The sequence below is a fragment of the Xiphias gladius genome, chromosome 11 (assembly GCF_016859285.1).
Source record: "Xiphias gladius isolate SHS-SW01 ecotype Sanya breed wild chromosome 11, ASM1685928v1, whole genome shotgun sequence".
NCBI classification, from domain to species: Eukaryota; Metazoa; Chordata; class Actinopteri; order Istiophoriformes; family Xiphiidae; genus Xiphias; species Xiphias gladius.
This window is the reverse complement of record NC_053410.1, coordinates 26,123,058-26,139,655: the sequence shown is the minus strand read 5'-3', so window position 1 is coordinate 26,139,655 and position 16,598 is coordinate 26,123,058. Positions and strand designations below refer to the sequence as shown.

General features: G+C 40.6%; 1 protein-coding gene across 2 annotated transcripts in view; it reads right to left on the bottom strand.

Annotated features, from left to right (window-relative positions):
- The window catches only part of vps8 (VPS8 subunit of CORVET complex), a 106,111-nt gene that overhangs the window by 39,833 nt on the left and 49,680 nt on the right, over positions 1 to 16,598 (bottom strand). The window contains exons 12-19 of one of the 2 annotated variants that reach the window (XM_040138882.1): positions 16,163 to 16,270; positions 15,305 to 15,385; positions 14,609 to 14,779; positions 13,722 to 13,796; positions 11,936 to 11,971; positions 8,723 to 8,813; positions 4,902 to 4,948; positions 4,708 to 4,797 (exon numbers count right to left, since the gene is read on the bottom strand). In XM_040138882.1, the coding sequence (XP_039994816.1) occupies positions 4,708 to 4,797; positions 4,902 to 4,948; positions 8,723 to 8,813; positions 11,936 to 11,971; positions 13,722 to 13,796; positions 14,609 to 14,779; positions 15,305 to 15,385; positions 16,163 to 16,270 (699 nt within the window). The remainder of the gene's footprint in view (positions 1 to 4,707; positions 4,798 to 4,901; positions 4,949 to 8,722; positions 8,814 to 11,935; positions 11,972 to 13,721; positions 13,797 to 14,608; positions 14,780 to 15,304; positions 15,386 to 16,162; positions 16,271 to 16,598) is intronic. The other variant, XM_040138883.1, reaches the window with a different exon arrangement.

Below are 16,598 nucleotides of genomic sequence, written 5' to 3'. Positions count from 1 at the left end.
CTGTCCATAAATAGTACATCTTGTAATGTAGGTTTTACAATATACTTGTTCCCTTTCCATCATCAAAATGCAAAAATGTCAATTTATTATTAAAAGAAACAAGGTAATTATGAAAACATGTCATTGCACTACCAGCATTAACATCAACAACTGCAGCAATAAACTCAGCACAAGAAAATTTAGTAGAATATCAAGACTTTTGAACTATGTTTAATAAACCAATAGTGACACAAAGATAAGCTGCAATATCATTGACTCCAAAGCCCCGCAGAGAGTAGTCAGGGGAGCTGAGAAGATCATAGATGTCCCCTACCCTCTACATAGGACCTGTACCCCAGTCGATGCCTGCATAAGGCACTGAACATTATAAAGGATACCTCACACCCCCTTCACAGACTGTTCAAATCTCTGCCATCAGGCAGGAGGTTTTGAAGCATTAGAGCAAGAACTACAAGACTGTTAAACACTTTTTATCAGGCTGCTGAATAGCCGATCAGGCTGCTATCACAACGCTGAATAACTGATCCATCTCTCTGATCACTTGGAGCAATAACAGACCCTTCATTTGCATATTTTTAAATCTGCAAATTTTTTTACATGCAACTGTATTTATATAATTATAGTGTTATTTATATAATGTTATTTTAAATAAAAAAAAAATACCACTAATAGTTGTAATGTAAGGATAATATGTGGTATACTACTGCTAACACAGCAACAGAACTGCTAGTATTGCCATTGCCACCACTAATGCGTGATTACTACAGAAAAATGCATAGTATGTCTGACAAAGATGGAGACAGTAGTAGAACAGTGAAAATAATAAACAAGCTTTCAATGAACAGCGCAGTATTTCTCTTAAGCGATATAATTTTCTCCATTGACAAATACTCTATGAGTTGGTTGATCAGGTGATATTTATTGAATTTTTAGATTTCCAGTTCGGAGAATCAGTTGCTTGGTTAATGAAATTAGCATTTCTTACAGCTCCCATTAAACAGAGTGAAATTAAAAACTTATTATGTGGACCCTTCAAAGTGATGGTTAATAGTAAGGCTGTAGTTACTTGGGCTAGCCTCACTTTCTAAGCTATTAAAGAGTTCATGGTATGGAGATTCAGAGTTTATGGACCAAAAGGATTGTCCTTCCTGCCCTCCTTATCCCACAGCTGAACAGTTCCTGCCCTAACTATCCCACAGCCAGGAAACAGAGACAAAAGATTTTTTTATCCAGAAAACCAGACTAGCTATTTGTACATTAGAGAGATCTATGACCAGCTCATGGGTCAAATGGACAAAAGTCAAATGGGATTAAACAAGCAAAAAAAAAATCCACGGAGTAAAACTGAGTTCATTATGTATGTCAGAGAAGGCAACGGGAGACAAACTGTAAATATCACTTAGGTGTGAGCTTCTTCATACCATGGACCCACTGGACTCACTCATCGACAAACTAGTCTTCCATCCCTCTTTCTCTCTCCCCCTTTAGATAACAGATGCCTATCATAAATTAAAGGCCACATTCCTGAAGCACTATAACATGAGATTTGCCCTTTTTGATACATGATTGGATCTTGGATGGATTCTTCTGCAATCAAGTTAATAATGTCCAAGTGTAAAGCAAGTCTCATCTCCATATTAAATATACAGAGCCTGAGTTACTGACCAGCACTGTAAAGTGTATTTCTGCCACGAACAATCATTCTCCATACAATAGAAAATTGTTTTTTTATTTGATCTTGTGATTTTTGCAAGTAAACTCCGGATTGAACAATTCAAAATTAGAATTAAAAAAAAAAATAGAATTACTCTCTACTCCAGTTGAAACAAAGGAAGAAGATGAGTATCGCCCCTAAGATGCACGCCTGGCCCTCAGGAATAAAAAACTGCTGGATTTCTTTGCATCTTGCATTTTGCCATTTGCACTTTTTGCTGATTTTGGCCTCTTAACATTTTTGCTATTTTGCATTTCACTTCCTTTACTTAGTGCTCTTCTTTATTTTTTGTCATTGTGTCTTTTGTTCTTTCTTTGCCATGTGTATTCTGAATAAGCTTTGTCAACACGCGCAACCTGTAGCTCCTCTATTTTGTAAGCCAGGTCAATGACAAATTAAATCAGAAGAGCAGAAGAGCCTTAGAATATTTTAATAACATTTCCATTATTGCCACAGCTTTGATTTGAAGTTTTTTTTAAGGTTTTGTATTGCCAGTCCCTTTGAAAGTTATCTAGTGAAAGTTAAGCAAAATAATTAGAATAATGTCTTTTATTACGCTATCAACCTATCAGAAAACATACGCCAGCTGCATGCCTGCCTAACAGCCTACTGAGAAATCAACTGCGGTACCTGTATTGGAAATTCCATATTTCAAGTTAATTCTGTTTTACTTTCATGTATCAGATACTGTATGAACCAGACCTTTTATGTATCTAATTATTAGTGACACTGCTCATGGGAGAGAGAAACGATACAAAGAAAACTTACTACCTGTTAGCCAAGGCCAAGCCATGGGAACATGATGTGCTCGTAGAACAACAGTTCTACAAGCACATCATGTTCCCAAAACAGTGATTTTGCACTATATAAGCTGCCACCTGACATTATACAGATCATGAGCATGTCTCGTCTCTGTTTGAATAGACTAACCCATATGCACATGTAAGAGTGCCACTCATGATGAGAATGACTGTGGCACAATAGCGGGACTTTGTTGAATGATGGTGTTTGGTATGATCCTAATAACAATCCGTGTCTCCGCCTGTTTTCTTTTTATGCAAAGTTGTCACATGGGTTGGACCGTGTGTCACAGGGGGTATGGTAAGAGAAATCAACAGGTATTGGTTCACAAACAGATTTTGAAACTTCGCCAAACTTTTAGTGAAAAGTGTTTGACATCCACTAAACATAAGGCAGGGATCCTGTTCCAGATCCCTGTTCCAGATCCTCAGATTAGGCCTTCCTGAGAGAGCAACCTCAACTGGCGGGTTAAAAAACCCACTGGTTAGCTCCACCTTTGTCTCATTAGAGAGAATCCCATCACCGCATACAGAGAGAGATACCAGGAATAGAAAAAACTGACGGACACTCCCCTGATTGGTCCAACAGTCCACTGGGAGTACGTGATGCACATTAGTGCACTGCGCTGCCGACAACATGCACATATAGTTTAAAAAGAGGAGGAAAACAATCTGTAGCTTCGCATATTAACACGCATATACCCAGGCTAGGAAAGCTTAATCAGGATGGAAAGAATCCTTCATCTTTATTCCAGCATACGACAAGGATGGCCAAGGAATTCAGTCAGGACTTCACAATATGACAGAGATGCTTAAGGAAATGGAGGGTGAGGACGTTCATGCCTCAGGATGGTTTGGGTGGCTTGAAGACTGGCAAGGAGCGCTCAAGAGACCATTAATGCCTATGCTCTTTTTTTTTTTTTTGGTTTTTCTGTGTATGCTGTGCTGTACCACTATTGAATTCCTTAGTTTCATGATTCATTCAATCCACCATGGGACAGTATGTTAAACTGCCTACAGATGAAGAGAATTCCGAGCCTGATTCGTCTACTTCCCCAAAGTAGAAGATGTTTATCTTTTTTTCTTTGCCTGCTAAAATACATGTAAGCCTACCGACAGTGTATTGTAAAATTAGTTGAAGAATGAATCATGGTGAAGACAAAGTAACGATGATTGAATGTTTTTATTATGAAACATGCATCAAGTTCTAAGGTCTTAGGATAGTTAGTTGATCTGGCTTAAATGCTATGTTTGAAGAGTGATAAAACCAGCGTTTTGCATTATTATCTTAAAGTGCCTACAAACATTGAATTGTTCTATTGAGACCTCATCCTTAAAATGTTATTACCTAGGAAACTTATGATGTTTTTACCTATGCCATTTTGTTCAAATGTTAGCAGTTAATACATCTAATGAGATACATTTGAGTTATTAAATGGGCTTATTGGTTCAATGTGATTACTTCAACTGTCTTAACCCTTTTCAAGGTTTTATTTTGATAGAAAATTCTGATAAGTGATCAGTGGCTCATTGAAATTTTCTTTTCCTTTTAGTTAACAGCTGTGCTGCGATTTTGGCTATATTTATTTGTAAAATGAACAGTCAGAGAGAAAGTTAGAAGCTCATTTACATATGTGTCAGCTGATGTGCAGTCAACCAAATGAGACCAGAGAGAGATGCACCTGTGGAGGCAAAGCCAGACCTTGGCTTGTGGGGCAATACTGGAGACTGTTCTACAGAAAATAGCAAAGGTTTGTCCAAAAAGTCGCTAGATCTTTCACTAGGTGCTTTTGTGAAAAAAAGTCCTTGAAGGGGTCAGAAAACTCAGTTAGTCTAGTGACAAAGGCACTAAGTTGGCGAGACTGCCTGTAAACGCCCCCCTGATGACTTATTAGAAACTGTTGTTGCCAATTCATTTTCAAAGAGCAATGGTCAATGGGGAAACTCCAACACTTGGCCAGCCAACCGGTGGTGTAATTTCAGCACTCAGTCACACGGCATTCAGCTGACCAGTAGTGTAACTAAATCAGTCAGTCAGTCAGCGACATTCAGGTTTATAGGGCTGGCCCTGCTGTTGTTGTTTTTTTTCTCTAGACTTCTGCTAAAAGCTAGGCTGCTAGTATTCTGTTACTGTGCTGAATCTGCGGCAGACTGGACACTACAAACTGTGTTCTTTAAGGCATGTTAGCTTACGTGGAAATGTTGCTCCATCACTTGGATCTTGCCCTGTTCTGGACACTTCTTCAAAACTTGTTCTGCAAACTGGCAAAGGATCTCTACCATCTGCACACAGAGTGGTACAAGTTCTAAATTGAGCACAAAAATGTCAGAGTACACCGTCCAGATTATAGATTTAGTAAAGTTTAATACAGTTTTTCTGTTCTTACCTTGTCACCTACCACACCCTTCCTTTTTAATGGATCTCCAAACAGGCCTGAAATAAACACACGTCACGCATTATTCTCATATTGTCCGTCTATCATTGACAGCTAATTTTTATATTAATAATTTTATATCTCTGATTAGTCACAGGTAACTGCATGCTGAAGCATATGTTGAAATTTCATAAAAAAACATCCACTGATACTGTTTTTAATGTATTCACAGTGCCAGTGAATGCTTTTTCACAGACTCACTAGAAAAAGAACGAAGTAACCAATTAAACAGCATGTTCTGTAAAATTGCTCTTCAAAGTACATGCAAATCATGAGATGAATGGATAATGATTAAATATTCAGTCTTTTCCAATACCACACCACAACCATGTCTATCAAGTGAGTGGCTTGAAGAGCCACTTAAATCCAAGCTGAAAAGCTTTGTTTCACTGACATTTTCTAGCTCAATTCAAGACTTGCAACTTCAGAAGATCTAAAGTGGGTTTCATGTATGAAAAGGAGATTTTATGTCTTCTACAACAATTATCCTATCACAGTGGAGAGTTTACAACCAGACCACTAACAGGTGAACTTGCATAACATTGAATGGCACAGTGGATGTCAGATGTCATTGGCTGCACTGTGTGGCCGGACTGCACCACTGTCTTTTTAAACTCTTTGGTAGTATTGTGCTTATGAGCAAGGCTAGATTACCAACTGGGAAAAGTTGGCAACTGGTCCTGGGCCCCAAACCTCCAAGGCCACCAAAAGATCCAGGTTCACTGTGTGTCAAATGGTATGCAACAATGTTAATATCAGGTATTCCTCTTTCGAACGCTTTCAACCGCATGTTACAGTCTTAATCAGCAGATAAGAATTACTCAGGTACCATGCAGATGACCAAAGTATGTAACAGTCACTCAGGAGGCAGGTGTTTATGTTCTTGGTCTTTCTGACACAGAGTCTGGAGGTTGCCTTTAGAGTGAGACACGTTGATGTTGCCGAATGGTGTATGCTAGTTTGGGATAGCTGAAATGTGTGGAGTGTGGCGATGTCACCCACAAGCGCTTTGCATGTCCAACATAGACAGCAGACGGAAGCTGACACCCCAGATGTTGACATCCCTCCCTCAGACAATGGCTCTAAGGTGGGTAAAAGGGAACAGAGACGGGCAGAGGAACACTTGACTTCAACAGGTGTAGATGAGGAAACAGCCTTCCAGCCTTTTGCCTCGGACAAGGGGGCTGAGCCTGCAGAAACAGTTACAGCTGAACAGGGAGCTGCATCAAGCAGCTCGGGAGGGATTGAGGATGTGATCAGTAGGAGTCGGATTCAGAGTTGGCTAGTGTCTTAGCTGGTGAAACTTCATGCCACAACACAGATCTGTACTCTCTGGAGGAAGTACATGAGTTTTTGGATGAAACTCCTGGAATGTCAGTAAAAATAAAAGGCTATTTTGATTATACAGAAAAGTTCATAATGTCTGTCGGTTTTCTGCAGGAGCTGGTCCATTCTGAGCTGTTTGATGAGAAAAAGCATTTTCACCTTAGAAAGCACATCACAGCCTATAGGAAGGCAGCAAAGGGGAAAAATTTTAAAAGGACAAAATTTGTGAAATAAATTATGATCATGCATCACAGGGTGGTTTCTTCTCTTTGGTTTTCCATGTGGGTCTGTTTCCGTCTCTGTCTCTTTCTCTGCTCTACCTTTCTTATGCAGGGGCTCAGGGTTGGATCTCATAACAAAAATAATGGGAGGGACAAATATAAGAGGGCATTAGTGACTGAGGTTGTGAAGCAGAAAAAGATAGAGGTGGTTTTTCTGCAGGAAACTCATAGCGACATAACTAATGAGATAAGTTGGGGGCTGTGGTTTGAGGAGCTGTATACACTAAAACTTCAGGTCGGGGGTAGCAGTGCCACCAACTAAAAGAACTAACCTAAAGATTTTATCAACTGTGGAATTAGTTGAGGGGAGGTGTCTGATTGTAAGGGTAAAAATTGAAAGGTGCACTTTATGTTTGGTTAATGTCTATGCCTCAACTCAGGGAGCTGACAGATTCGGTTTTCTCAGTGTTTTGAGGGATCAGCTGCAAAGTATGGTCAGGACCATCTAATCATAGGTGGGGATCAGAACTGCCCCACTGATGTCACCATGGACAGGATAAGTGAAGAACCACACATTCAGTCATCTGGGAGTTTAGGCAGGACAGTCATTCAGTTAGATGCTAGGAAGTTGAAACACCCCACTGATAAAGAGTACACATGGGTCAAGGTGAGCAACAACAGGATGTGTGCAGCCAGGCTGGATAGGTTCTACATTTCAAAGTCACTTATGTCCAGTCTAGTTAGTAGCTCCCTTACTCCAAATGGTTTTACTGATCACCATCTCATCAGTGCAAATTTGATCATCTCTCCTGGGCAAAAACTCAGGTCATATTGGCATTTCAGCAACAAGCTGCTGCAGGATAGCATTTTCTGTCAGAGTTTTGGATCGTTTTGGGTCTGTTGGCAAAGCAAAAAGGCTAATTTTGATTCACTGAGGCTATGATGGGAAGAGGGCAAGGCACGGATTTGTGTTTTCTGTCACCAGTATACATCACAATCCACTACTAGGATTTAAGCAGCAGTCCCAGAGCTGGAGGACAGTATATAGGAACAATGAGTGTGCTATGAACAGTAACCTGGACTTTGCTGCTGATGGCCTGCTGCAAGAGAAAAGCCTGGAGCTCAGAACTTCCATGCAGAAGAGAGTGAAAGGAGCCCTCGTTAGGTCTCATTTCCTTAACATTAGGGACATGGATGCTCCAAGCTCTTTCTTCTTCAGTTTGGAGAATACTTTTGCAAGGAGCAAGCTGATGACGTCCTTAAAGCTCCTTGGAGGCAGGGTGATGCCAGATCAAAAGATAATGAGGAGTCATGCTGTGTTCTTTTACTCGTCTCTCTGGAGCAGAGGAGTGTGATCCAGACAGTGTTCCGGAGCTGCTGGAGGGGCTTCCTCCAGATGCAGACAGAAAAAAAGGCAACTTAGATCCTGTGTGTGAAGGTGAGGCACTTTCAGTCCTTGCCTGCCATGAAAGCGTTGAGTTGGACAGAGATTTTTTTGGCCCAGGCTCTTCCCCGAAAGGCTGCTGGCGGTCCCTGCACAGACTACATTTTGAAAAGTGGTCAGCTGACCTCCAGTGGAGGATTGCACATAGGGCGATAGCCATGAACAGACACAGAGTGTACCTAGATCCTGGATCAAGGGTAAGCGTGTCTCTTTTTTTCACAGTGTGAAACTAACACATTTATTTGTCCTGCATCCTAGGCTGGTGGGTGTGTTTGAGTTGTTAAGAGGTTAGTTTTTGGGCTTCCAGGAGGTGTTTTCATTTCAGTTATTTGTCCGAGGTCCCAAAAATCTAGCCAGGAAAAAAGGTGAGCACATACTACACTCCATATCAGCTACTTCCAAATTAGCCATCTTGCTGAGCCTTAAGAACTGGGCCTGGGAGGAGGGCTTTTACAGGACTGCTGAAGGCTCAGCTCAGGGTGAAGCATGCATTACATGCAAGCATTACAAAATGGTGGACAATCTGGAGGCTTTCCACTTTAAATGGACAGTAGGAGGAGTATGGTGGTCAGTGGAGAAACAAACAAAACAGAACTGAACAGAAACAAAACTAGGGGGAAAAAAGGCAGGCCGAATAAGGTCATTTGGGGGAGATGGTTACTTCAGTTCAAAGATGGTCTCTGGCCTCACATGTGAACAGTGTGCTTACATGGTGCATAGTCATAAACAAGTCATATTACTATTTCTCTTGATCAAAGGTGTCTGATATGCATTATACCCACCAACCACAGCCTTAGCAGTTCCCTCATGGAAGGACCAGGCCAAAGAGAGCGCTTCAACAAAATGTTCCTGCTTCAGCAGGCAGTCTATACGCTGGACACAAAAACAGAGACAAGGAAGGATGAACATGGATCAAGTGCAAAACGAGCAGTTGTTGGTTTGATAAATGATTTCCATTACAAAGGAGCTGAGGAAGAAATATATCTTCTATTAAAATCTTCTATTCATGCATTTTTACCAAATAGTGTATTCGCACTATATCATCATTACTGCTTTACTGATAGACAGTATGTATTTATTTATCTAAAATAGTGCAACGCTACAAATAAACATAACACATATTGGCATTGAGGATTTATAATAAAACTTTAAAGAATGGAAATAAACTTCACAAAAGAAAAAGCAGCAAAGGATATTTGTTGATTATCTTTTTTATCCCCTCTGAGAATTACCACCTTAACATGGTGGAGGGGTTTGTGTGTCCTGGTTATCCTGGGAGCTGTATTGTCGTGGGCAACATCTTCTGGTAGGATCTCCCAAGGTAGATGTGTCACCTCACCAGTTCAGGGAAACCGGGCCCCCTCCTGGAGCCAGACCTTGGAGGGGAGCTCACCAGCAAGTGTCTGGATGCCATGGGGCCCGGTTGGGCACAGCCCGAAAAAATTACATGGGGCCACCACCCTGTAGGCCCACCACCTGCAGGGATAGGATTCAGGGTCAGGTGCAATGTAAGCCAGGTGGTAGGTAAGGACGGGGACCTAGGTGTGCCAATCCTTAGCATCACAGACTGATACTAGGGACATGAAATATCACCTCTCTGAAGGGGAAGGATTCAGAGTTGGTGCAGGAAGTGGAGCAGTACCAACTAGATATAGTTGGACTAGCTCTGGAACCAAACTCCTGGAGAGGGGCTGGACTGAAAAGGAGTCCAGAGTCCTTTGAGGAGGCAGCTGCTTGGAGTTGCAGTCAGAAGCTCGTAGGTGTCTGTCGTGGCAGCAACCTAAAACACCCTGATGGTGGACACCAGCAGTGTGGGAGGCTGTCAAGCTGAAGAAGGAGGCCTTTCACGCTTGTTTGACCCGGGGGTCTCCTGAAGCAGCAGCTGTGTACCAGCAGGCCAGAAGGGCTGCGGCTGTGGCAATGGCTGCAAAAACCCAAGTGTGGGAGGAGTTCAGGAAGGTTATGGAGAAGGACTTTTGTTTAGCCTCATGGAAGTTAATGCAAACCATCATGATTTAGGAAAAGAAAGCAGGGCATCAGGTGGTGGAAAGAACACTTTGAGTAACTCCTGAACCCAACCAACATGTCCTGAAAGGGAAAGGGAACTCTGACAAATTGTGAAGCTCTAATCCAGGAGGTGCAATGCTGATTACGACCTTTCTACCCTTGCAAAGTTACTGGAGGGGTCATTTGAGTTTGCCCATCAGTATACCTGTGTTTTGTGGACTTGGAGAAGGCTTACGACCATGTCCCTTGCGGGGTCTTGTGATGGGCTCTGCGGGTGTATGGGGTACTGAGGCCATTACTACGAGCCATCTACTCCTTGTATATCTGGACTGAGAGTTGTATCTGTATTCGTAGCAGGGAGTGAAACACATTTCCAGTTGGTGTTGGCCTCCCTCAGGGTTGTATGTAGTTGTGATCCTGATTGTGATCTTCATGGACAGAATCTCAAGACGCAGCTGGGGGGAGCAAAGTGTCTGTTTTATGGACCTCAGAATCATTTCTCTGCTATTTTCAGAAAATTCAATTGGATTCATCAGGCAATGACCTTCAGAATGCACTGAGGCAGTTTGCAGCTGAGTGTGAGGCAGCTAGGATGAGACTCATCAGCACATCCAAGTCTGAGTCCATGATTCTCTGTTTGAAAATGGTGGATTGCTCCTTTCGGGTTGGGAGCGTGTTGATACCTCAAGTGAAGGAGTTACAGTATCTCAGAGTTTTGATCAAGAGTGAAGGTAAAATGGAGCATGAGACTGACAGGTGGATTAGTGCAACGTCAGCAGTAATGCAGACGTTGTACGAGACCGTTGTGGTGATGAGGGAGCTGAGCCAGAAGACAAAGCTTTCAATTTACCTGTTGATCTTTGTTCCAACCCTCACTTATGGTCATGAGCTTTCGGTGGGGAACAAAATAAATGATATCCTGAAAACACGCGGCAAAATTTAGTTTCCTCCGTAAGATGGCTGGGCTGAGCATTAGAGATAGGGTAAGGGCTCAAATATCTGAAGGGAGCTGGGAGCAGAGCTGCTGCTCCTTTGCATCAAAAGGAGCCAGTTTAGGTGGTTCAGGCATCCGATCAGGATGTCTCCTAAACGTCTTCCATTGGAATTTTTCTGGGTATGTCCAACTGGATGGACACGCCAGGGTAGACCCAGAACATGCTGGAGAAGCAGCAGAAAAAGGATGGATGAGATCCATCCATGCATTGGCGTGCATTACTCCACATCTGGGTGGATGTTTTTCAATACTAACAGACTGGAATATGATCACAAAGTTCTCTCAGTCACTTGCCTGTTTAAAACTGGGTCTGTAGTCAATTTGTGATTGAGCTGCATTGCTGTGATCTGACCAGGCTATTACTGTGTTTTGTCAAAACACACACATGCTTGTTGGTGGAAATGCTAAAACTTGTGTGCACTGGGGTGCGCATCAGTCTCTGTCAGTCATTATTGCTTCATGTAGCCTACTGTATGCTGTGTTTTACTGTACGCCAAACATGTAGCTACAGGAAAGTTCATTCTAAACACAGAAAAAAGTGCCCATGTGTGCAAATTTGGGTACAAATATCCATCTGCTGATGTTGGTGTGACAGAATACCTCAGATATGTGTGTGTGTGTGTGTGTGTGTGTGTGTGTGTGTGTGTGTGTGTGTGTGTGTGTGTGTGTGTGTGTATATATATATATATATATATATATATATATATATATATACACATGTAATATACATGTAATATACTATATACATATTTGGCACTTGGTTCTTTGTACAAGCGGTCCTTTGATTTATATTTAGTTTATAGATTGTCCCTTAAACAAAGGTGCAGCCATGTTCTGACGGCCATCCTGCGAGACTAGAGTCTTATGTAATCATACACACTGAATCATTCACTTATTGTAAACGATTCTTCAAAATAAGTGACTTGTTTGGAACGACAGTTACAGACTCAAGTTTTTACTCATATTTACTTAAAACAATATCATATATACATACCTCTCTCCAGTTCCTTAGAGTCATAATGTGAGCCGACTGCAAGAGAAAAGAATATTACACAGTTAAAGAACAAGAAAACCCAACAGCAGACTCAAACAAGAGAAACTTAACTTTCACACAGAATCTTAGCATTTGGCTTTCTCTGGAGAAGGGTTAGTTATGGACAAAAATTATGAAAAATTCTGATTAGACATCAAATGCTGACAAAAATACCCATATTTATCTGGGAAAGATACACTATATTCTGGGTTTGAAGTTAGTTTACAGGTCTATCAGCCTGCAATGATGGGACTGGAACTTACACAAAGGCCTGGTATGTGAAATAATTATGTATGTCAATACAAGTTTTTGCACAAATACCAAAACCTGATTTTTGGCATTTTACAAATAAACTTAAAATGCATGGTGTATAAAGTGCCTACAGTGTAATAATAATAATAAATGTTACTTTTTGCATCTAGTGTAATAAGTGAGTGCATTATGTTTAAATGATTAATTTAGTGTAAATGTTTGAACTTTAATTATAATAACTTGACATATTCCGTAACTAGTATCAAGTCGGGGAAATTCCCTGTCCGTGATGGTATTGTACATATTAGAGCCAACTCAGACTTGCTTAGATGAAACCAGATATTGACCTTGTTTGTGACAAACGCAATTAAGCACCAGCAATGTTGCTGCATAAGTTTTGGTTTTGCACTCTTTACTTTCTAGAAATCTATAATTTATTTCCTAATTATAGCACTGGGCTGAGTGTTCAAACCTTGTTCACTTAACAACACAAAGCTGTCCAGAATGCCATGTTCTTCTCCACAATAGCCAGATAGATGATTCTTGAACATATTAGATGAATACCTTAATTTTGAAAAGATTTGCATTTGAGGGGAGACAAGGCAGATACATTTCTATGTTTAGGAACCATGTATCTCTCACCTCTCCTCTCTCAGTGCTGCTGGCATCATTCGAACGCCTTCACCCTCCTATCTGAATACAAATCAACAGCCAAAAATCTCTATGAAGGGGTGCCCTGGTTCACTGCTCTAGAAACCTCCTTTTTTTTTTTTTTTTTTTTTAAATCTGTTAATTTATTTTCTTTCTGTTTTCTTTTCCTTGCGTTTCCTTGTTAACCTTATTACTATTATTATTCTTACTTTATTTTGTATTCTTTATCAGACTCTTATAAGCTACCAGAGTTGTTTTGTTCTTGTTTGGTATGATTGATAATATGATACTCAAAAATAGGCACAAAAAAAAACTGTATGTAATATACTAAACACTTTTCTACATTATTGACAGGACTTTAAATTGTGAGCTTTTCTGTCAATTTAAATTACAATGTGAAAGTGTACATAACATACATGAACTGTATGACGGTTACATCATCAGTTTCTACACATTGACCTGACACAAGGCAGGGAAGGAACTTTCCTAAATACAGTATAAAAATAACAAAACTGTGGTTTAAATGGAGCTAGGCTAGCAGTTACACTCTGCTTGAAGTCTTTGAGCTAAGCTAGTCTAAACACATCCTGGAGACACTCCTGTACTGTGTACTGGATACATCTAGATAAAATCAATTCTGGTCTTCTTAGCAGACTTTTGGCAAGATATCAGATTGGGGAATTTTCACTGGATACTTAACATGTCACAGTAAAATATTAATGTCTGGGGTCAGCATTTTTTTTTTTCAAAGTGGTTATCAACAATTACTGTTCGTCAATGTGCAGGAAGGGACAGCTCCAAAAACCTGTTTGCAACAAATGAAACAAATAATACAACAGAGTACCTTGGTGCCCAAATAGACGATCTGTCCTGCGTAGCTCGAGACTGACTGGTAGCAGGCCTTCTCTCCAACTAAAGCCTGAAACAGACACTCTGTTAAACTTGCCAGGGAGAAAACTAGAAGAAATGCATAGATGAAAATTTCGGCATTTCGTGAAGAGATAAATGAACAGATCCCAGTGGTCGAGCCAGCTAACGAGTGAGAGGGAGAGAGAGCGGTGGTCAAGTGAGTGGATAAGATAGTGAGCATGGCGAGAGAACAAAGTGAGCAAGGAGAGAAATCAAACTCAGCGAATTGTCACTGTGGAGAATGTCACGATAGAGTTTTCAGTCTCCTATGCCACCACCGCATGTTCCCTTTTTATTCATCCAACTCAAACATCAGGGTCTTAAAACAGTGAGATGTGCAACAATAATTACACAGAACAACAGGATCACTGTGTTTTTGTTACCTTTTGTGTCAAAATTGCATTTCAAACTGTCGTTCCATCATCAGACTAATTTGCTTAGTCTTCACAGTTCATCCGACATGGCAGAATGAGCAAAATTGACTTTTAGCTCCAAGTTTAGTTCCTGAATTTATTTCCTGTGGTTTCGTAGTTCTTGGAAATTTTCTATAAGTCTATAATAGACTGACCTAAAAGGTTAAATACAACTTCTTAAACTGTCATCTCAGCAGCAGCCCTACACTGCTACTAACTACTCACATTAGTTTTGAACATTAACCATTTTGTTATGATAAATTACCTCTTACTTTTCAAAACCAATTCATTATAATAATCACTTTAAAGCGAAGACTGTTACAGAGAACAGGTATCTTTGACCTTGCCCCTGACTCAACAAACATGAAGTTTGACCTCTGATCCTGTCCCCCATCAGCTAATCTCTCACCAGAGCCTGGGAGACATTCCCTCCAGTGGCCAGGGATTTGAAATGTCGGCTGTTATAGACCAGTTGCACCTGCTCCAAGTCCAGAGTCTCCAAAACCTCCTGACTGGGCCGGTCCACAACGTGCAGCTTTTCATGGCTGTCTACCAGGACCAATGTACGACTGTTAATCCACTGCAAAAAGACAGAGTAAGGAGGAGAACAAGTCATGGATTTCGCACTACAGCAAACAAAGATATTTGTCTTTATTCACAAATAAGCCATGTAGAAGTTAGATCACACCTGAAAAAGAAGAAAATATATACCTAATATATACCTAATATAATGCTGTCCATGCAGTTTCCCTTGCAAATTTAGCTTGTTGGAAAATGAAGGCAACCAGCAACTCACCACCTTTTACAAGTATGCACAAGATGACAGTTAAAGCTTTAGCCAAAAAACCTGGCTCATTATCCAACCAGCTCAATTTGAAAGGGCACTAAACAACACCCAAGACTTTTCAGGTGTTTGATGTTGGATTTACCCTAAAGCCTAAGCAGCAAACATTCCCAGACTGGGCGGTAGACCAAGTCAAGAGCCCTCAAACACTGATTATACTGATTATATAGTGGGACAGACCTGAGCCCTCATGGACCTAAAATCCGTAAGTGTGTAAGGGAGGGCACTGAAGTGGCCCACTGTCTTGAGATAGGTACTTACACTCAGGCTAATGATGTCACAGCTAAGGTGGAGTTGTCTTTGTTTGATGACATGGATGGTCCCTGTCTCCTCCTTCTTTACCTGAACAAATATTAGTGCAGAGGAGAACATTCAAACACTACGGACTGCTGTGCCCATTGAATATTTCTCTCAGAATACACTATTGAAGTAGTTTAGCATCTGGGAAATATTACATTAAAGCCTCTATAATTTAATTGTGCGTATGTATTAGGGAACACCCGCCTATAACTAACTGGCTGAAGACAATGGGGTACATTTCTGAATCTCGGCAAGAAGCACAGAGACTGGAATGTGTCAGTATTGTGAAGTAAATGTAGGCCCAGGCAACACTTCAGTAATACTGGACAATAGTACTGTGTATTATCAAGCAAGTGTTATCCTATTTGTCTTTTATTTGGGTCGTTATGTCAGTTGGTTTTACTTAAACTGGTTGATCTCAGCTCACCTCTCTCAGTGATAAGCTGTGTTGTCCATAAAAACATGCAGTTATCGGATATTTTTGTGTATTGCACCATTCTATGTAATAACTGTGATGCAACAAATGAAATAATATTACAGGGAGAAAAGCTATATGGAAAGGCTGGAACCCATACTGGAACCAACAACCAAACTACATTACAAGCCACAAAGATCACCTTTCATCTCATTCTGACAGGAAAACAGTAATTAAACCTGTGTTTGCATACAAATGAGGCTGCAGCCACATGTCCGACTGTTTAAGGGACTTAAATGAAAAAATTCATAAGAAAAAAGTAATCTGACCAAAGCAAAAAAAAAAAAAAAAATTAAAAAAAGTAGTTGTGGTTAAGCTGAAGTTAAAGGAAGTGGAGCAGATACCAGGAGGAAGTGCACTGTATCTCCTTTGCAAAAAGCCAGGATTGGGTTGACTGTCTTCTGAACAGGAACAAACTGCCAGGCTAGCTGAGGAACACTGGATGGATCAGACTGGTGAAAAAGAATGAACCACATCGCATCAATAATTAACCTCTGAATTAACCTCTTAAAGTAATGTTCCAAATGCTCATTGTTAAGGCTGAAAACACTGCTAACATTAATGATGCCTCTGTTCATTCAAGACATTACAATGTAACAGTGAGCTAGCATTAAAAAATTCAAGGACCTTGGAAATGAAGCAGTTAAATTGAATTCAACCACCATTCATCTATTATTTACACCTGTGCTTTTCCTATTGTGACATGTCCAAATATCTTTAGTGAAAAAAGTGTATTAATAGTGCCATGGTAGAGGAGACAACTACAGAAGAAGACACTAT